Raw genomic sequence first — 14752 nt, 5'->3', positions numbered from 1 at the left:
GCAGAGGAGGTGAGGAGAAGGTCACTACTTTGAAGGTCTATGAAGCTTAAAATGTTCTGGCTATAGACTTCAGCTGAACCAATTTTGTTTTCCATGGTGAAATCTAACCAAACAAAGTCTTGGGAATGCGCCCAAAGAGCTTGTATTGAATATTTGAATTCTAGAAGCAAAGAAGTAGAAGAATTGATTATTTTGGCAAAGAGCACATTGTCGGCAAGGTGTTTCTTCATTCTTTTGAGTGTTCATGAGTGTCTAAAATAATAAGAAGCCAATACTAGTGTTGGAAAAAACATTCAGGAGAGAGCTTCTTTCAGTCTCACATTTTTCAGAGACCTCAGCGGAAGGCTTGGGTAGCACACTTTGAGGGGAGACAGCATGTTTACTAATGAATATGAATAGTATTTCCTTATGGGCCATATATTTTTCCAGTAGGAAATGGATAATCTACTATGACATTTCAGTGGGTTGGAACAAGATAGATAAATCAAATACAAGTTGCCCTGTTTCTTTTTCAAATGAAAGATAAATGCCTTAATGGATTAGCAATCATGAAATATATAAGTATTTATAATACAGTACTGCTTTATAACACCATCTGCTAGAGAATGGTATTTATCCAGCCACTGATATGAGAGCAGATTTTCTTCCACATTATGCAGGGAGGAAGTACATCTCAGTGTTAACGAGCACGCACTTTGTATTTAACCAGCCTAAGTTCTAATGAAATTCTTCAGTTGACAAGCTGTGTAATTTTAATACAGTTACTTAACCCCACTTTCTTCCTTGGGAAAATGGTATCATAATAATCTTACCTTTTGAATTCATTTAGCCCATCAAAGAAGGTAATATATAGAAAGCATTCCATCAAGTGCTTAACACATGTAAGCACTCAATAAATAATAGCTAGTATCATTCCACTGGCCAAAACTGGCTACACACAAAATGAGCTGTTTCAAAGTATTTGGAATGTCTGGAGTGAATGCTTTTTAAGGGAGTGCTGAGGAACTAGATTAATGAGTTTCTCCTCTAGTCCAGGCAAGTGGGTCTCTACACTGAAACTGAGGCATGTGATCCATCTTAGTAGGCTAGTTTGTGGTAGGGTAACAAACAATTCCACATTAACAGTTTCTAAAAACAACACAAATGTATTCATTGCTCACACTGCTTGTCCATCATGGGTTGACAGGTACCCAGGCTGGTGGAGCAGTCATCATTCTCACACACTGCAAAAGAGACAGGGAGACATAAAGGGTCTTAAATCAGCAATTGAGACTTCTGTCCTGGAGATGACATACACATTTCTTTCTTTCTTTTCTTTCTTTCTTTCTTTTTTTTTTTTTTTTTTTTTGAGTTGGAGTCTCGCTCTATTGCCTATGCTAGAGTTCAGTGGTACGATCACTGCAACCTCTGCCTTCTGGATTCAAGCGATTCTGCTGCCTCAGCCTCCCAAGTAGCTGGCATTACAGGCCTGTGCCACCACGCCCAGCTAATGTTTGCATTTTTAGTAGAGAACGGGTTTTACCATGTTGGCCAGAGAGGTCTCAAACTCTTGATCTTGTGATCTGCCCACCTCATTCTCCCAAAGTGCTGGGATTACAGCCGTGAGCCACCACATCTCTCCGACATTTCTTTCATTCACCATTCACTGGGCTCACAGAATTTTACCCAACCCCAAAGAGACCAAAGTGTGTAATACTGTCATATTCCTAGAAACTAGTGTATAGGAAAGTAAAAAAAAAAAAAATCTCAGGACCCCCAAACTCCTTTGCAAAAGGGAATGTTAAGCTGTGAGGCTGAGTCATGCAATGCCCTTTTCCAAATGAATAGCTGTTACTGGCATTATATGTCAGCCTGATGTCCACAAGGTAAAAGGCCTTGTGCATCTATGAAGGATTGTTCTCACAGATCAATCATGGCTAAATCTTTTGCTTGCCTCTCAGAAATAAGGGCGTGCGAATTGTAACTTTAGGTTTGCAATCTAAGTCTGGCTCTTAAATCTAAAGTCTGTTGGATTCCACACTGCTGGTGTAGATTACAAGCTTATTTTCCCAGGTGCAGAACAAAGACAAGAGGAGAACAATCATTTCCACCTACCCAGAGACACTCGTATAATTTACTCTTCCTTTCCTTTTTTTTTTTTTCTCTTCGAACATTCACCTTATTGTATGTAAAATGTAGGTTTACCTGGCACTAACTAAGGTCTCACAGGAATGTGTTATCTACCCTACCTTGTACCTGGCCCCCTTTCTACATGCTTTCCCTCCCCTTTAAGGAAATGTATAAATATTCAACTGCCTGAAAACTTGGGAAAAACAGCCACAGGTGTGTCTATGGTTCCTGTTTTTCCTGGGTATACCCTAAAGCCAGCTTAATAAACCTCCATGATTGAGACTTTTTCCTCAGTCCCTCATTTTGGTTGTCAGCAGAAACTGGAAATTTAGTGGATAGCACTAGTAACTATCACAGGGTCATTGATGTGGTTAAAAATAGACAACCTAGGCCGGGCGCGGTGGCTCAAGCCTGTAATCCCAGCACTTTGGGAGGCCGAGGCGGGTGGATCACGAGGTCAAGAGATCGAGACCATCCTGGTCAACATGGTGAAACCCCGTCTCTACTAAAAATACAAAAAACTAGCTGGGCGTGGTGGTGCATGCCTGTAATCCCAGCTACTTAGGAGGCTGAGGCAGGAGAATTGCCTGAACCCAGGAGGCGGAGGTTGCGGTGAGCCGAGATCGTGCCATTGCACTCCAGCCTGGGTAACAAGAGCGAAACTCCGTCTCAAAAAAAAAAAAAAAAATAGACAACCTATAGATAGTGGCACTTTGAGGCCCTGTTTATTGAGTTAAAAAATAATGAGGCAAAATTTATTCAAGCAGTAGTGAACTCTGCATTTCTGAACTCTGCGTTCGACTGGAGACCTATCTACGTTGGTGGTACATACCACAAGATGCCTTGAGTTTCTGGGACACCTGGTCCCGTAAGCAGTGCCATGGATTGAGTTCCTTTGTTAAAAATATCCAAAGCCATATTTATTCTCTATGGCCTTATCCCACCATTCCATTCTAGCTAAACAGCTTTATCTGTTTTTATCTCACATCTAATGGGTTTAATGTGTTCTAACTGTATGGCTCCATTTGGTGCACTGGATGCTATGGCTGAGAGGTGCCATATAAAAATATTGTTATTGTTATGATGATGAGTTCAAGCACTGGAGGGGAAATTGTGCAATAACTTAGTACTGAACTATCATTATTTTCAGCAAAATGAAGTTTGGCTTCTTTCTACACTAGTAAGCCTTGAAGATTAAATGGTATCTACAGCATGTATCTTAGCAATGGGCCAAAGAAGTCTGAAGAAAAATGTTTGTCATAACAAACATTTCATATATTATAAAACAGATGTTCACTTTTAAGTATTCTTGATACTTTAAGGAGTTGATGATACTCATATCAGAAATTAAAAAAAAATCAAATGAAAAAAATCCAAACATTTAGGATATTTTTCCATTTATTAAATTTTATTCATTCTTATTTCCATTGTAATCAGAGTGGCCAGCTATGTTAATTAATTTAACCCGTAGTGCTGATCAGTTGCCAGGTAGCTGTGAGGTTGAGCAATAGTTTGTTTCATTGCTGTAGAAATGCATCATTAGGATGGAAGGTGCATGGAGTTCTGGAAAAGGAACTATTGAGGTCCCTTCTCTCATGATGATGTGATATTATGTTCCCATTACTTGAATATTCATTATGGTTTCCCACATGTTTTTGGCTACCTCTGTTTCCTGCAACTGTTTACATTATTAAGTTGGTTTGGCTTATAGATATGTAGTTTGAACCTGTATATAGTTAGAGTAGCTTGGGATGTTTGCATAGATTGGGTAGATTCCCTTTTCACGCTAAAAGACTCATGGGAGGTTTCTAAAAGGAGGTGAGACAAAACAACTGGGGCCATGTTACAGAGGGGCCTCAAACCACAAATGGAAAACAGCACAGAGCTAGTCTGGGGGATTCTTGGGGGGGCGCCAGGCACTAAGTCCTCCTTGTGCTTTGACTCAGGAAACTTTCCACAGAGGGCATAGTGAAGACTTCTTTCCTTTCAGGGTAGGTGGAGAGGGAGGCATTGCAGAGCATCTCCTGACCCAGAGATATGAGAAATTGGCATGTATCGACAGTGCTGTGAGTCTAGGACTTCCTACAGGGGGATAGGTGGCATATGACAAATTCATTTGAAAATATGAGGTAATAACAAGTATTTATTGCACAAGAAATCTGGTGGACTCTGATCTAGAAAGATGGAAAGGACATACTGGTTAGAAGATGAGGCCTCAAGTGACTCTTGGCGTGTTCTACTTCAGAACCCCTGAGTTCAGTTTGAAGCTGAGATCGTTTTCTCCTTTCATTGCTGCTCTCTTTCACCAGAAAGTAGTGGGGATTCCAGAGAGCTGGGATTCCAGCACAGGACTATCTGGATGTGAATCATAGCTCTGCTCCTCACCCACTCTGTGACCCTGAGCAAGTGACCACCTTTCTGTCTCTCAGTCTCCCTGATTTGTAAAGTGGGGATGGTAATAGTGCATTCTGGGGTTATTGTAAGAGCTGAGCAAAATAAATGAGTGAAGCATATGTAACAGTGTCTGGCACATAATAAGTGCTTCTTAAATGAGTGAAAGAAGTCCCATGTTTCCACAGTTCCTTCTACTTAGCTAGTTAAAAGTTAAAAGGGCATAAAACAAATTTCTGGCATATGTCCGGATGCTGTTGGAGGCACTAAGTATGTACTTAAAAAAACTGTGACTTGGGTAACCATCCAACCTCCCTTGCCTTCCTTTTATTCTCTGTAGAAAGGGGAAATATACCTATCTCAAGAGGTTGTAATGAGGAATAAGCAAAATAAATATTTGAAATGTGCTTTTTATATAACACATGCTTAAGAAATGGTTGATTCCTTCCTCCCTTTTCCCTTCACTTTAAAAAACATTGTCCCTAACAGTTAAAGATTTTTATAAGTTAAAACTTTTATCTTTAGCCTGGTCTCACAAATCTGAAATGCAGCTAACTTGCTAATGTTCTGGGAAGGCTAGGTCCAAAATTAGCAGGTGATAAAAGTTCTACAAGAGGTATCTAAGTTGCTAAGGTCATCACTGTTGCAGAGAAGAAAGAATAACATATATTGAGTATTTACTATGTGCCTGGTATTGTTCTCAGGGATTTGTAAGAAGCAACGTTTTTAATTCTCACAGCTTTATATGATAGGTACCAGTGTCACGCCCATTTCACTTGTAAAGATACTGAGGTGCAGGTTCATTAAGTAAATTACCCAAGGAGACGGAGTCAGTAAATGGTAGAGCCAGGATGTGAACCTAGATACTCCAGTTCTAGAACCCACAGTCTTAACCACCTTGCTTTATCACTTCTCAAAAGCAACAGTGATAAAGTCAGTATATCTATATATATGCCTCTGTTGTGTGTTATTGTACACATTTCTTAACCTCTTTGAGCTCCATGTTCCTCTTTTGTGATTTAGAAATAAAATGCCCATTCATAAATGCAAAAAAATAGTTTAATGTTGTAAGGATCAAATTAGATAGCAAACACATAAGACCTCACCTTGGTGAGGTATGCAGTAAGCATTCATTAAATAATAGTTTCAGATGTTATCACATATGATTTAGAAACTGTGACAGGATCCTTCCACACCTGCCTCTGCATTTTGTCTACTGCCAGCTCTCTAATTCTGGCTTCCATGAAGGTGATCAGTTTAGCCTCTCAGGTATGGGCATATGAAGCAGTTGAAGCAAAAAACCTTTGTCATTGTTTTAGACCCTCTGGAACCATCCCTTAGGGGACAACAGGCAGTTCACACACAGCCCTCTCTTAGAGGTAGGCATAAGCTATAAGCATGGCTTATAGTAAAAGTAAAAGTACCCTAATTTATACCCTGAAGTCCATAGAGATTTGTCTGTTGTAGGATACAAATATGGACTTTCTTTTAAAGAAATGTACTTATCTCCAAAATTATGAGCTTTAGAAATTAATTAGTTAATTTATTTTGCCTCCTATGGACATAAAATATTTCTGATGCAATAGCTTTTAGTAGAGACCTTAGATAGTAGAGAAAAGGCTGCATAAACAACTTATTTTTAAAACCTCGGCGTCAGAGATGTTGGAATAAACAATTGCCGTGGAAATATGTTGTTTTGGAATGAGGATATTTAGATGGTAAATAACTTCTGATTTTATACATGCTGGCCAAAACTCTTCCTTTAATTTCAGACTTGCATAGCTAAAGACCAACTGACATCTCTCCCTGGATATCTCATAGGCATCTCAAACTTGACATGTCCAAAAAAATCTTGGCTTGTGCAAAACTTGTCCATGCAGTCCATCCAATCTTCCCTATCTGTACATGAACCCAGAAACTCAGGATTCTTCTTTGTTCCTTTTCTTTTTATGCTGAACTACCTTTGCCCATGTATTCATCAGTGTGCCCTCTCATTGTGTCACCAGGATACTTCTCAAACACATCCACTTTTCTCAAACCCTAATGTACCATTCCAGTCAAGGCCACCATCATCTCCTCCATCTACCCACAACAGCCTCCAAACTTACTACATTCTCTGCCTAGCACAAAAGCATTCCTTATTGTATGTCCTGTCACTGCTTTGCTTAAAGCTCCAGTAGCCTCCCACTGAACCCACTATAAGATCCACTGTCATTACTACAGCCTATGCCCAGTGCATACTATCTCCTGCCACTCCCTACAACTTCATCTAGTACTTCTCTTCTATTAAATTATGTGCTAGCCACACTGGATTTTTTTTTTTTTCATTCCTTGGACATCAGTCTTGTTCATGTTGCCTGAAATCTTCTTTCCACTATTGTTCATAATGATAGCTCAGCTTCTGACTCAGCTTAAGGATCATCTAATCAGCTTGGCCTCCTCTGCACATCCCATTTAGAAAAGCCCTTTCTTCCACCTCAGCCCCTCCCTACTGTACTTGCAATATTATTTCCTTTTCAACTTGGTTTTTAATAATTTTATAAGTTTTAGCAAATTTTAGCAATTTGTTTGCTTTTGTTTGTTCATTGTCTGCCTCCCACATCAGCAAGTAAATTCCAGGAGATTAGAGTCCAGGTGTGTTTTGTTTGCTAATATATATCTAGATCATACAGCCCAGATCCTTACACTGGGATAGATACTCCACAATTATATGTAGAAAAAAATTGGCAGATACATACATTAATTAATATGATATATATTACTATGTGTAGTAATATCACAGTATTTATTCCAACGTCTTTTATTGTTAGTAATTATCTGTTCAACAAATTTGTATTGATTGACAGATCATGAGCTATGGAGTCTAATAGACAGAAGCTCTTATACCGGTTCTTTCACTTAGCTGAATAACCTAGACAAATTAATTAACCCTTTAAAGAGCCTCAGTTTTCTTATCTATAAAATGAGAGCTATAATAGTATCTACATTATATAAATTGAAAGTCCAATGAAATAATGTAATAAAAAGGCATAGTCCACAGTCATAGCCAATATCTAAGAAAGAATGCTTGCCATTAATATCTTCATTTTATAGGGACCATGAAAAGCATTGAAGGCCCATTAGGAAATAGTTGACATTGTATCTGCCCCCATAGGGGATACAGGCATCTAAATAGACAATTTAATGCTGAGAGCAATTGAAGAGAATGCACAAGGTTATATGTGCTACTCAAATGAATGTTCTTGGCATCAAGGTCAAATGAATTTTCTTTGTATATATTCCATCAATTACTTAAGATCTTGCCATATTTTGGATTGGCTTTATATTTGGATCTTGACTTTTCCATGCACAATTTTTTTTTCTAGGATGTTATTTTTTCTGGCATGATGTAACTTTTTCTCATTATTATATTTTACCAACTTTTTAGTTAGAGCAATTATACAATGAAGGCTCTTTTTTGCCATCTTAAACTTCCCATTTGAAGGTCTCTGTCCTCCTTCTTATTCTCTGCTTTTATTGTCTCTCCAGGTCTGAGCTGTCATCCTGGGACCTTCTTTCTCTATTCTCCTTTGTAGGTCCTCATTGTGTATCAAAATTTTCTTTATTTTTTTTTCCATTGACTTCTATGTCTTACTGGAGTCATACTCAAGAAACTTATTTCAGCATACTTACTTAGTCTTTGAGAGTTTGCACATATCTTCATGTTTGATTAATCATTTGATTGGCCATACCATTCTAGGTTTAACAGTATTTCCCTTTAAAAGTTGAAAGCTGGACATGGTGGCATGCTCCTATATTCTTAGTTACTCAGGAGGCTAAGGTAGGAGGATGAGGCCAGGAGTTTGAGATCAGCCTGGGCTACATAGCCAGACCCCACCTCTAATTTTTTTTTAAAGTTAGCCTGCTATGGTAGTACACTCCTGAAATCGTACCTACTTTAGAAGTTAAAGTAGGAAGATCCCTTGAGCCCGGGAGCTCGAAGCCGTAGTGAGCTATGATGGTGCGATTGCACTCCAGCCTGGCAGACAGCATGAAACCCTGTGTTTTAAAAAAACAAAAAGTTGAAAGCAAGTTCTACTTGTAGTTTTCAGTAGACACTAGTGAGGAGTTTGGTGCAGTCTTATTTTATTACTTAAAAAACAACTAGTTTCCACCTTCCTGTTCCACTTAGACCTGCCCCACTGCTTAGACCCCTCCTCCACTTCCAAGAGTTTTCTGAGGTATTTTTAATGCTGATATTCTGAATTTTATGTAATGTTAAGATGTAAATCTTTTCATCTATACTGTTAGATTCTCAGTTGACTCTTTTAATCTGAAAAATAATGCCCTCTTCTCTGTTCCTCATATTCTTTGTTGAAAAATTTCTCCTCTTCTACTCTTTTTGACTCTTTTCCTGGGGTTCTTGTCTGTCTTATGAGAACTCCTAGCTTCTTTCTCAAATTTGTAAGGCAAGCTATATTTTTCTCCCTACATCCTTGGGAGCATCTTTTACTTTATTTTGTAAATTTCTAATTTTGACAATAATATTGGAAAATCTAAGTGCGAAATTTTGTTTCAATTGTGTATTTCTGCACGGCATTCTGTTCTTTTTCTGTTCTGAGTTATCTTCATTGTTTCTATTTTTAAAATCCTTTATTTAGTTCTCATATTTCTGGTGATCCTCTGGTTGATCATTCTTTTACAGAAAAAAGATCTGGATGCCTGGCTTTGATTTTTCTCTGTTGTTAAGGATGTTTTCCACTCTTACTGGATCTACTCTGAATGAGAATGCTTGGAAATGCAGGTGAAGGTAGTTTCACTGACAGTCTTTATGACATGGAAGCATAGACATGCTATGGGCCTCTCATATGCAGGAGTATGGAGGGCTTTGCACTGGGGCACAAAAATCTGAATTAAAAATTTTTAACTTTCCCTTTATAGCTTTCTTGAGTTTTTTAAAAGAACTGGTTGATGCTGGCTAAATGCTAGCTGTACTCTCCTTTCACAAAGCTTGCTTAAATGTTAGTGCAGATCCAAACTGGACTACTTGTTCTATACTGAGACATTCAATCCTTCTTCTTAGTCCTATTTCTAGTCCCTGTTCTGTGTCTCTCATAATCACTGACTTTAAGATCAAAGGCTCTTGGTAGGCAAAACAGGCCAACTGGCATCCACTTGCTCTTACTCTCCTTCTAGAATAATTTAGGCTTCAGCTTTCTCTACCTCTTTTATCCATCAACATGATCTCATCCATGTGGCCTGTACATTTGTTGGAAATATCCCATTCATTAGTGATGCTCACTTCCATTCTTTTCATTCATAATGAAGTTTTTTCGTTTGTTCAATTTTTATACTTTTATTTCAGTGGGGTTTCAGGTGAGTTTGAAGGCAATATATGTACTCAAAGCCAAAAATTAAATTATAACTTGAAATTACTATACAATTTCCCTATAATTTATTTAACCAATGCCCAACTTTTGGACAAATCTTTCTAATAGTTTTCACCATTATAACTATTTGACCTTTTTATTTGGAAAAGAGAGGTTAAAGATAGGCCTGCAGGGCAGTACATGAAATAATGAGAAGCTGAACGCCTAGTCTTAACAGAGGTAACCTTTGGAAGCAATGAACAGACAGAAAATTCAAGTTAAACCGAAGTTAGGGATCCCTTACAAAGATTTTCATGGGCTTTAGGTTAGAATGCCATGTAGGAAGTTAAGAGCTCTTAAGAGTACCGAAAAGATTAAAAAATCTTTATAGATCTTTGCTTATGAAAATTGTGAACATTCCTGATTAGTCCATAGGAAAAAAATTTAAAGTGGGATTTCTCCATCAAAGTATGTGAACACTTAAAAGTCTTGATATTTTGTTGACAAATTTCCCCCAGAAGGATTGCACCAATTTACACTCCTACCAGCCACCAACCTTTTAAAATCAAACAAAAATTCCCACATGATTTGCTATTTTATAAGCAAAATTTTATCTTGTTATTTTTATATACATTTCTTGGATTATAACTGATATTGAATGTTATCTATATAATATTACTCAGTGCTCAAACTGACCTTCAATAGGTACTGCTTTGTCTTAGAAATGTGTAGACTGAGGCTCTGAGACCTTAAGAGTCCTAAAGTTCACCCAGCTTGTACATATTTAAAAACAGATGAGAACAGAGATATTACCTTGCCAAAACATTTCAGAACATGTGACTTACCTTGCTCATAATTTTTTAGATGAAAGATCAGATTAGTCATTTTCTTTGGACCTTAGATATAAATAATTATGTCAAATATTTTCTATTCTTTGAAACTAACGTATTTTGTGAGCCCTTTGTTTTCTGCATGCAAATGTTATTCAGAGAGGGATGTCCCTGCTATGTAGGATTATTGCACAGAGTTGCAAGGACAGATTTTCAAATAGCTCATGGGAATTTAGCTTTCTCTGATATCTCGGCATCACTTTATTTGTCCCATTGCAGTCTATGTCTTTATCCTAGCAAGTGTGAAAAAATTGCCAAGTAATAACCATTTTACCAACCTAAATTCCTGATGTTTTATGCAAAAGGTCAAATACTCTTCATTCTAAACTGGTGGTATAGTCTTCAGTGTAGATTTGGAAGCTACCAAGAAAGTATGGCGTACAGTGGGAGTAACACAAGTTGAACTGCTCTTCAAATTTACTTTGGCTGGACCTGAAAAACTAATTCCCTCATTCGGTCACTGCATGGAGGTTAAAAGTCCAGGATCTTAGTACTGATATGCACAATGTGGATGAATCTCAAAAATATTATGCTAAGTGAAAGAAGCCAGACACAAAAAGTCACAAATTATATATGATACTATTTATAAGGAGTAGCCAGAATAGATAAATCCATAGGGACAGAAAGTAGATTAATGGTTGCCTGGGTTTGGGAGGAATGAGGAGAAGCTGCTTATTCACTTTAAAATGGTTAATTTTATGTTATGTAAGTTTTACCTCAATAAATTATTATTATTTTTTTAATCCAAGTTCTTGAACCCAACAGACATGAAATTGGAATATGCCTCTATCGTTTTCTGTGTAAACTTGGGCAAGCTCATTTTAATTACCTAACTTTAATCCTTGCTTTAACACTTAAACCTGCATTCCCTTCAGTCTCCTAATCTGGAAACAGAGATGACTGACCGTCTACCTACCAGACAGGATTGTTGTGAGAACTGTATGCAATGATATATTACTACACAAAGCCTTTGGTGCAGTGGTTGACACATCACAAGTTCTTAAGAAATGGTAGCTAGACTATGATAACTATTACTACTACTGACTTGCTGCTACTACTGCTACTACCGGCAGCAGCAGTAGCTGCAGGAGCTGTATTCCAACCTAGGTTCCTGATATATTCAAATGACTATTTTCCATTCTGTAGTCTGGTTTCAGGTCATTCACGTGGGGTAAAGTCACATGATACTGACTTCAGGAAGCATATATTGCCTCAATGGAGTTCTTCTTTTGAAAGATGGGTTTTAGATCAAAACTGTTTTTAATTAATGTCAAAACAGAACAGAATTGGAGAGAGCAATGAGTAAGGTTCAGATCCCTAAACCATCACATTATTGGCATTCTTGGGAGAGCTGTGAACCTTACCTCCCACTGTGTGCTATGGTTGATTTCTCCCTTACTTTTCAGTAAGGGACAGACCCTTGAAAAGGTAGTCATGCACTGGGGCATTTAAAAGAAATATAAGAAGAAAACAATGAATGTCACTAAGCTTCAGAGAAGGGAAAACTTTAGCCATCAGTTGAAAGTTGTCCCTCTGTAGTGGATCGAATGTGTTACACAAAGGTGCATCTTGACGGTGTTAGGAGACCCCTGTCCTCCATCACTGTCAACAATAGCATGTACACAAGTACTTTTATTAATGAAATTCTCCAAAGAATTCAAAGCTCATTTGCTGCTTTACTGATGGACATTCTTTTACCCACTCATGCTTTGGTTTTATTTGTTCTTCCTATGGACTCCTCAAATCAAGAGAAAGCCAGAAAAAAAAAGTTTTGAGAGAGAAATGTCTTGTTTTATAAAATCTTCCTGTGACTACTATCTCATTTGTTCTCCTGAAGCTGAATCAAATGAGACAGAAAGGACAGCCAACATAAATACCACTTACTCAATGTGATAACAAAGGTAAAATTAGTTGAAACAACGTGTTCCCCAGTGTCCAGCTTCTCCATGGAAGAGTGAGAAGTCAGAAGAGGCTGCTGATGTTATGGAAAGTGCATGGCCTTTAATGTGAAACAGTTCCAATGGACACAGATTTTCATCCAGGCCCCTGTGATTAGCTATGTGGCCTTGAGCAAAACCTTAGGTTTTGGGGGCTTTCATGTCCTCATGGGAAGAATGGGGATAATAAAATCTATTTCCAACAGTTATTAAAAGCATTGCTCAATTCTGTCTAGATGAACTTAGTGCCCAGAACCCCTTTTCTCCTTCCACTGTAAGCTTCAAGAAAGATGTGGCAGCTTTTGTAATCATAGTAACCAACAAGTTTTTGTGCATTGTCATGGGTTAGGGAATGCTTACTTAGTGCTTTCTGTCTATCATCGCCGTTAAATCCTTACCTCAAGTCTATGTGGTAAACATTATCACACCCAGTTTCCGTTGTAAAACATGAGGCTCAAAGAAGTTCAGTGATTCATCCAAGTCGGTTCTTCTAGAGAGCATAAGAGCTGAGAGCAAAGCCAAACTTCTCTGACAGTGAAGCCTACACAAATAACCTCCTCTGCCAGCAAAAGGCTTGAACTAGGGTCTAGCCGAGGTTTCAGTGATATCTGCCGTGAGTTGAACTAAATGTTGGAACTATACAGTAGATGCTGAGTAGTCAACTTCTGGATTGCTTTCACCTGAGATCAGATTTCCAGCTTCAGAGAGACACTACATTTCTGTGGTCACTGATCTTTTCTACCCAGAAAGTTCACTCAGTTGAGTGCCTTACCTCTGAGTCTTCATGATGGGAACACCAGCTTCCAAACAGGCCTGACATGTTAGCTTCATGCATGCAGCCCCACTGCATGGTGATGAGCGAGTCAGATGAGCACTGCACATTTGGATGGACCTGAGTCAAGAAAAGCCACATGTGAAAACTCGTTTATTTCCAGAACGATGGTGCGTCTGCCAGGGTGTGACTGGCACTCATTGATATTTTTGGCATTCGTGGAAAACACCCCAGGCCGCTTAGGTAATTAATTTCCTAGGATTAGTCATTAACAGGCTTCCTGCTTTCCTTCTCCTTTGGCAGGCCCTGCTGTTAGATACAGTAAGTTCAAGATGTCAGAGGCCAGGCCGCCTCCCCTGCTTGGGCAGCACACAACGCACATCCTGAAGGAGGTCCTGAGGTATGATGACAGGGCCATCGAGGAGTTGCTCAGTGCTGGAGTGGTGGCCCAACATGAAACCCACTGACAAAGGAAAAGGGCTCCTCCTCATACCCTCCATCTGAATACACTGGCAAACTCTGCTTGGACCCTTCTCCCCAGTTCTGGTATCACTAAAAAGAAGATGTAGAGTAACTCCAGAATTCTTGCTTGGTGTCTCCAGAATGGCTCCGGTATTAATGAATCTAATGCCTTTTAAATGTACCCTACTTTTGCTCCCTGTGATTTTTTTTTCAGATAATAATTTAATTATGGATTTGTGGGATTTTTAAAAATAAAGATTTGAATTTTTTTCTGGAAAAAATGCATTCTTCATTCTAATTACATTAATGTCCTAAACATTTGTCTCCAACCCCTTATACCCCTACCCCGCCAGTCCACACAGGCCTGAAAAAGAGCAGATCTCTTGATACTTTCTACTTGTACATAAAATCTTCATTTAAATTTGTGTTAGGGAGTCAAAGCAATAAGCAGAATGACAGTCTCTGTGATTGATTTTAAATAGAATAACTTAATTCTGGGCTCTTGAACCCTTTGTTAGTCTGTAATTTAAACCATGGATTTTGGTAATGTCCATTATAAGACCGAGCTCCATTCTCCCCTGCAGGGATAAATATTTGCTTTATGTTGTATTTTTCTGGTGATTTTATGCTATGTGGCAGAAAATCAGTTTTCCCCAATGCTTTTAGAGATGTAGATATCTGTCTGCACAGGTAGGTGAGTAGTTCTACACTTGGTACCTTATTTTGAGCCCAGTGAAAATGCAACAGATTTTTTAAATGAATTAAACAGGTTCTTAAATGACTATCCAGGTATTAAATAATTTATACATGATAGCAAATAGAAGAATGATAGGAAGACACTGC

At 38.3% G+C, this 14752-nt stretch overlaps 1 protein-coding gene across 11 annotated transcripts in view; it reads left to right on the top strand.

Moving 5' to 3' along the window:
• Positions 1 to 14752, top strand: part of SUGCT (succinyl-CoA:glutarate-CoA transferase) — an 858466-nt gene that overhangs the window by 670360 nt on the left and 173354 nt on the right. For 5 of the 11 annotated variants that reach the window (XR_012512230.1, XR_012512229.1, XR_012512228.1 and 2 more), the window contains exon 15: positions 13751 to 13847. The exons of 2 other annotated variants lie outside the window; for them this stretch is intronic. Coding sequence is in view for 5 of the 9 variants with exons in the window: in XM_074379788.1 (XP_074235889.1) it covers positions 13751 to 13847 (97 nt within the window). In the remaining 4 variants the exon portion in view is untranslated. Of the gene's footprint in view, positions 1 to 13750; positions 14212 to 14752 lie in introns of those variants that run through there. 4 more of the 11 variants (XM_003930758.4, XM_074379787.1, XM_074379790.1 and 1 more) reach the window with 2 other exon arrangements.

This window comes from Saimiri boliviensis, chromosome 10 (genome assembly GCF_048565385.1).
Source record: "Saimiri boliviensis isolate mSaiBol1 chromosome 10, mSaiBol1.pri, whole genome shotgun sequence".
Lineage (NCBI taxonomy): Eukaryota > Metazoa > Chordata > Mammalia > Primates > Cebidae > Saimiri > Saimiri boliviensis.
The sequence above is the reverse complement of the archived record's forward strand: the minus strand, read 5'-3'. Positions and strand labels throughout refer to the sequence as shown.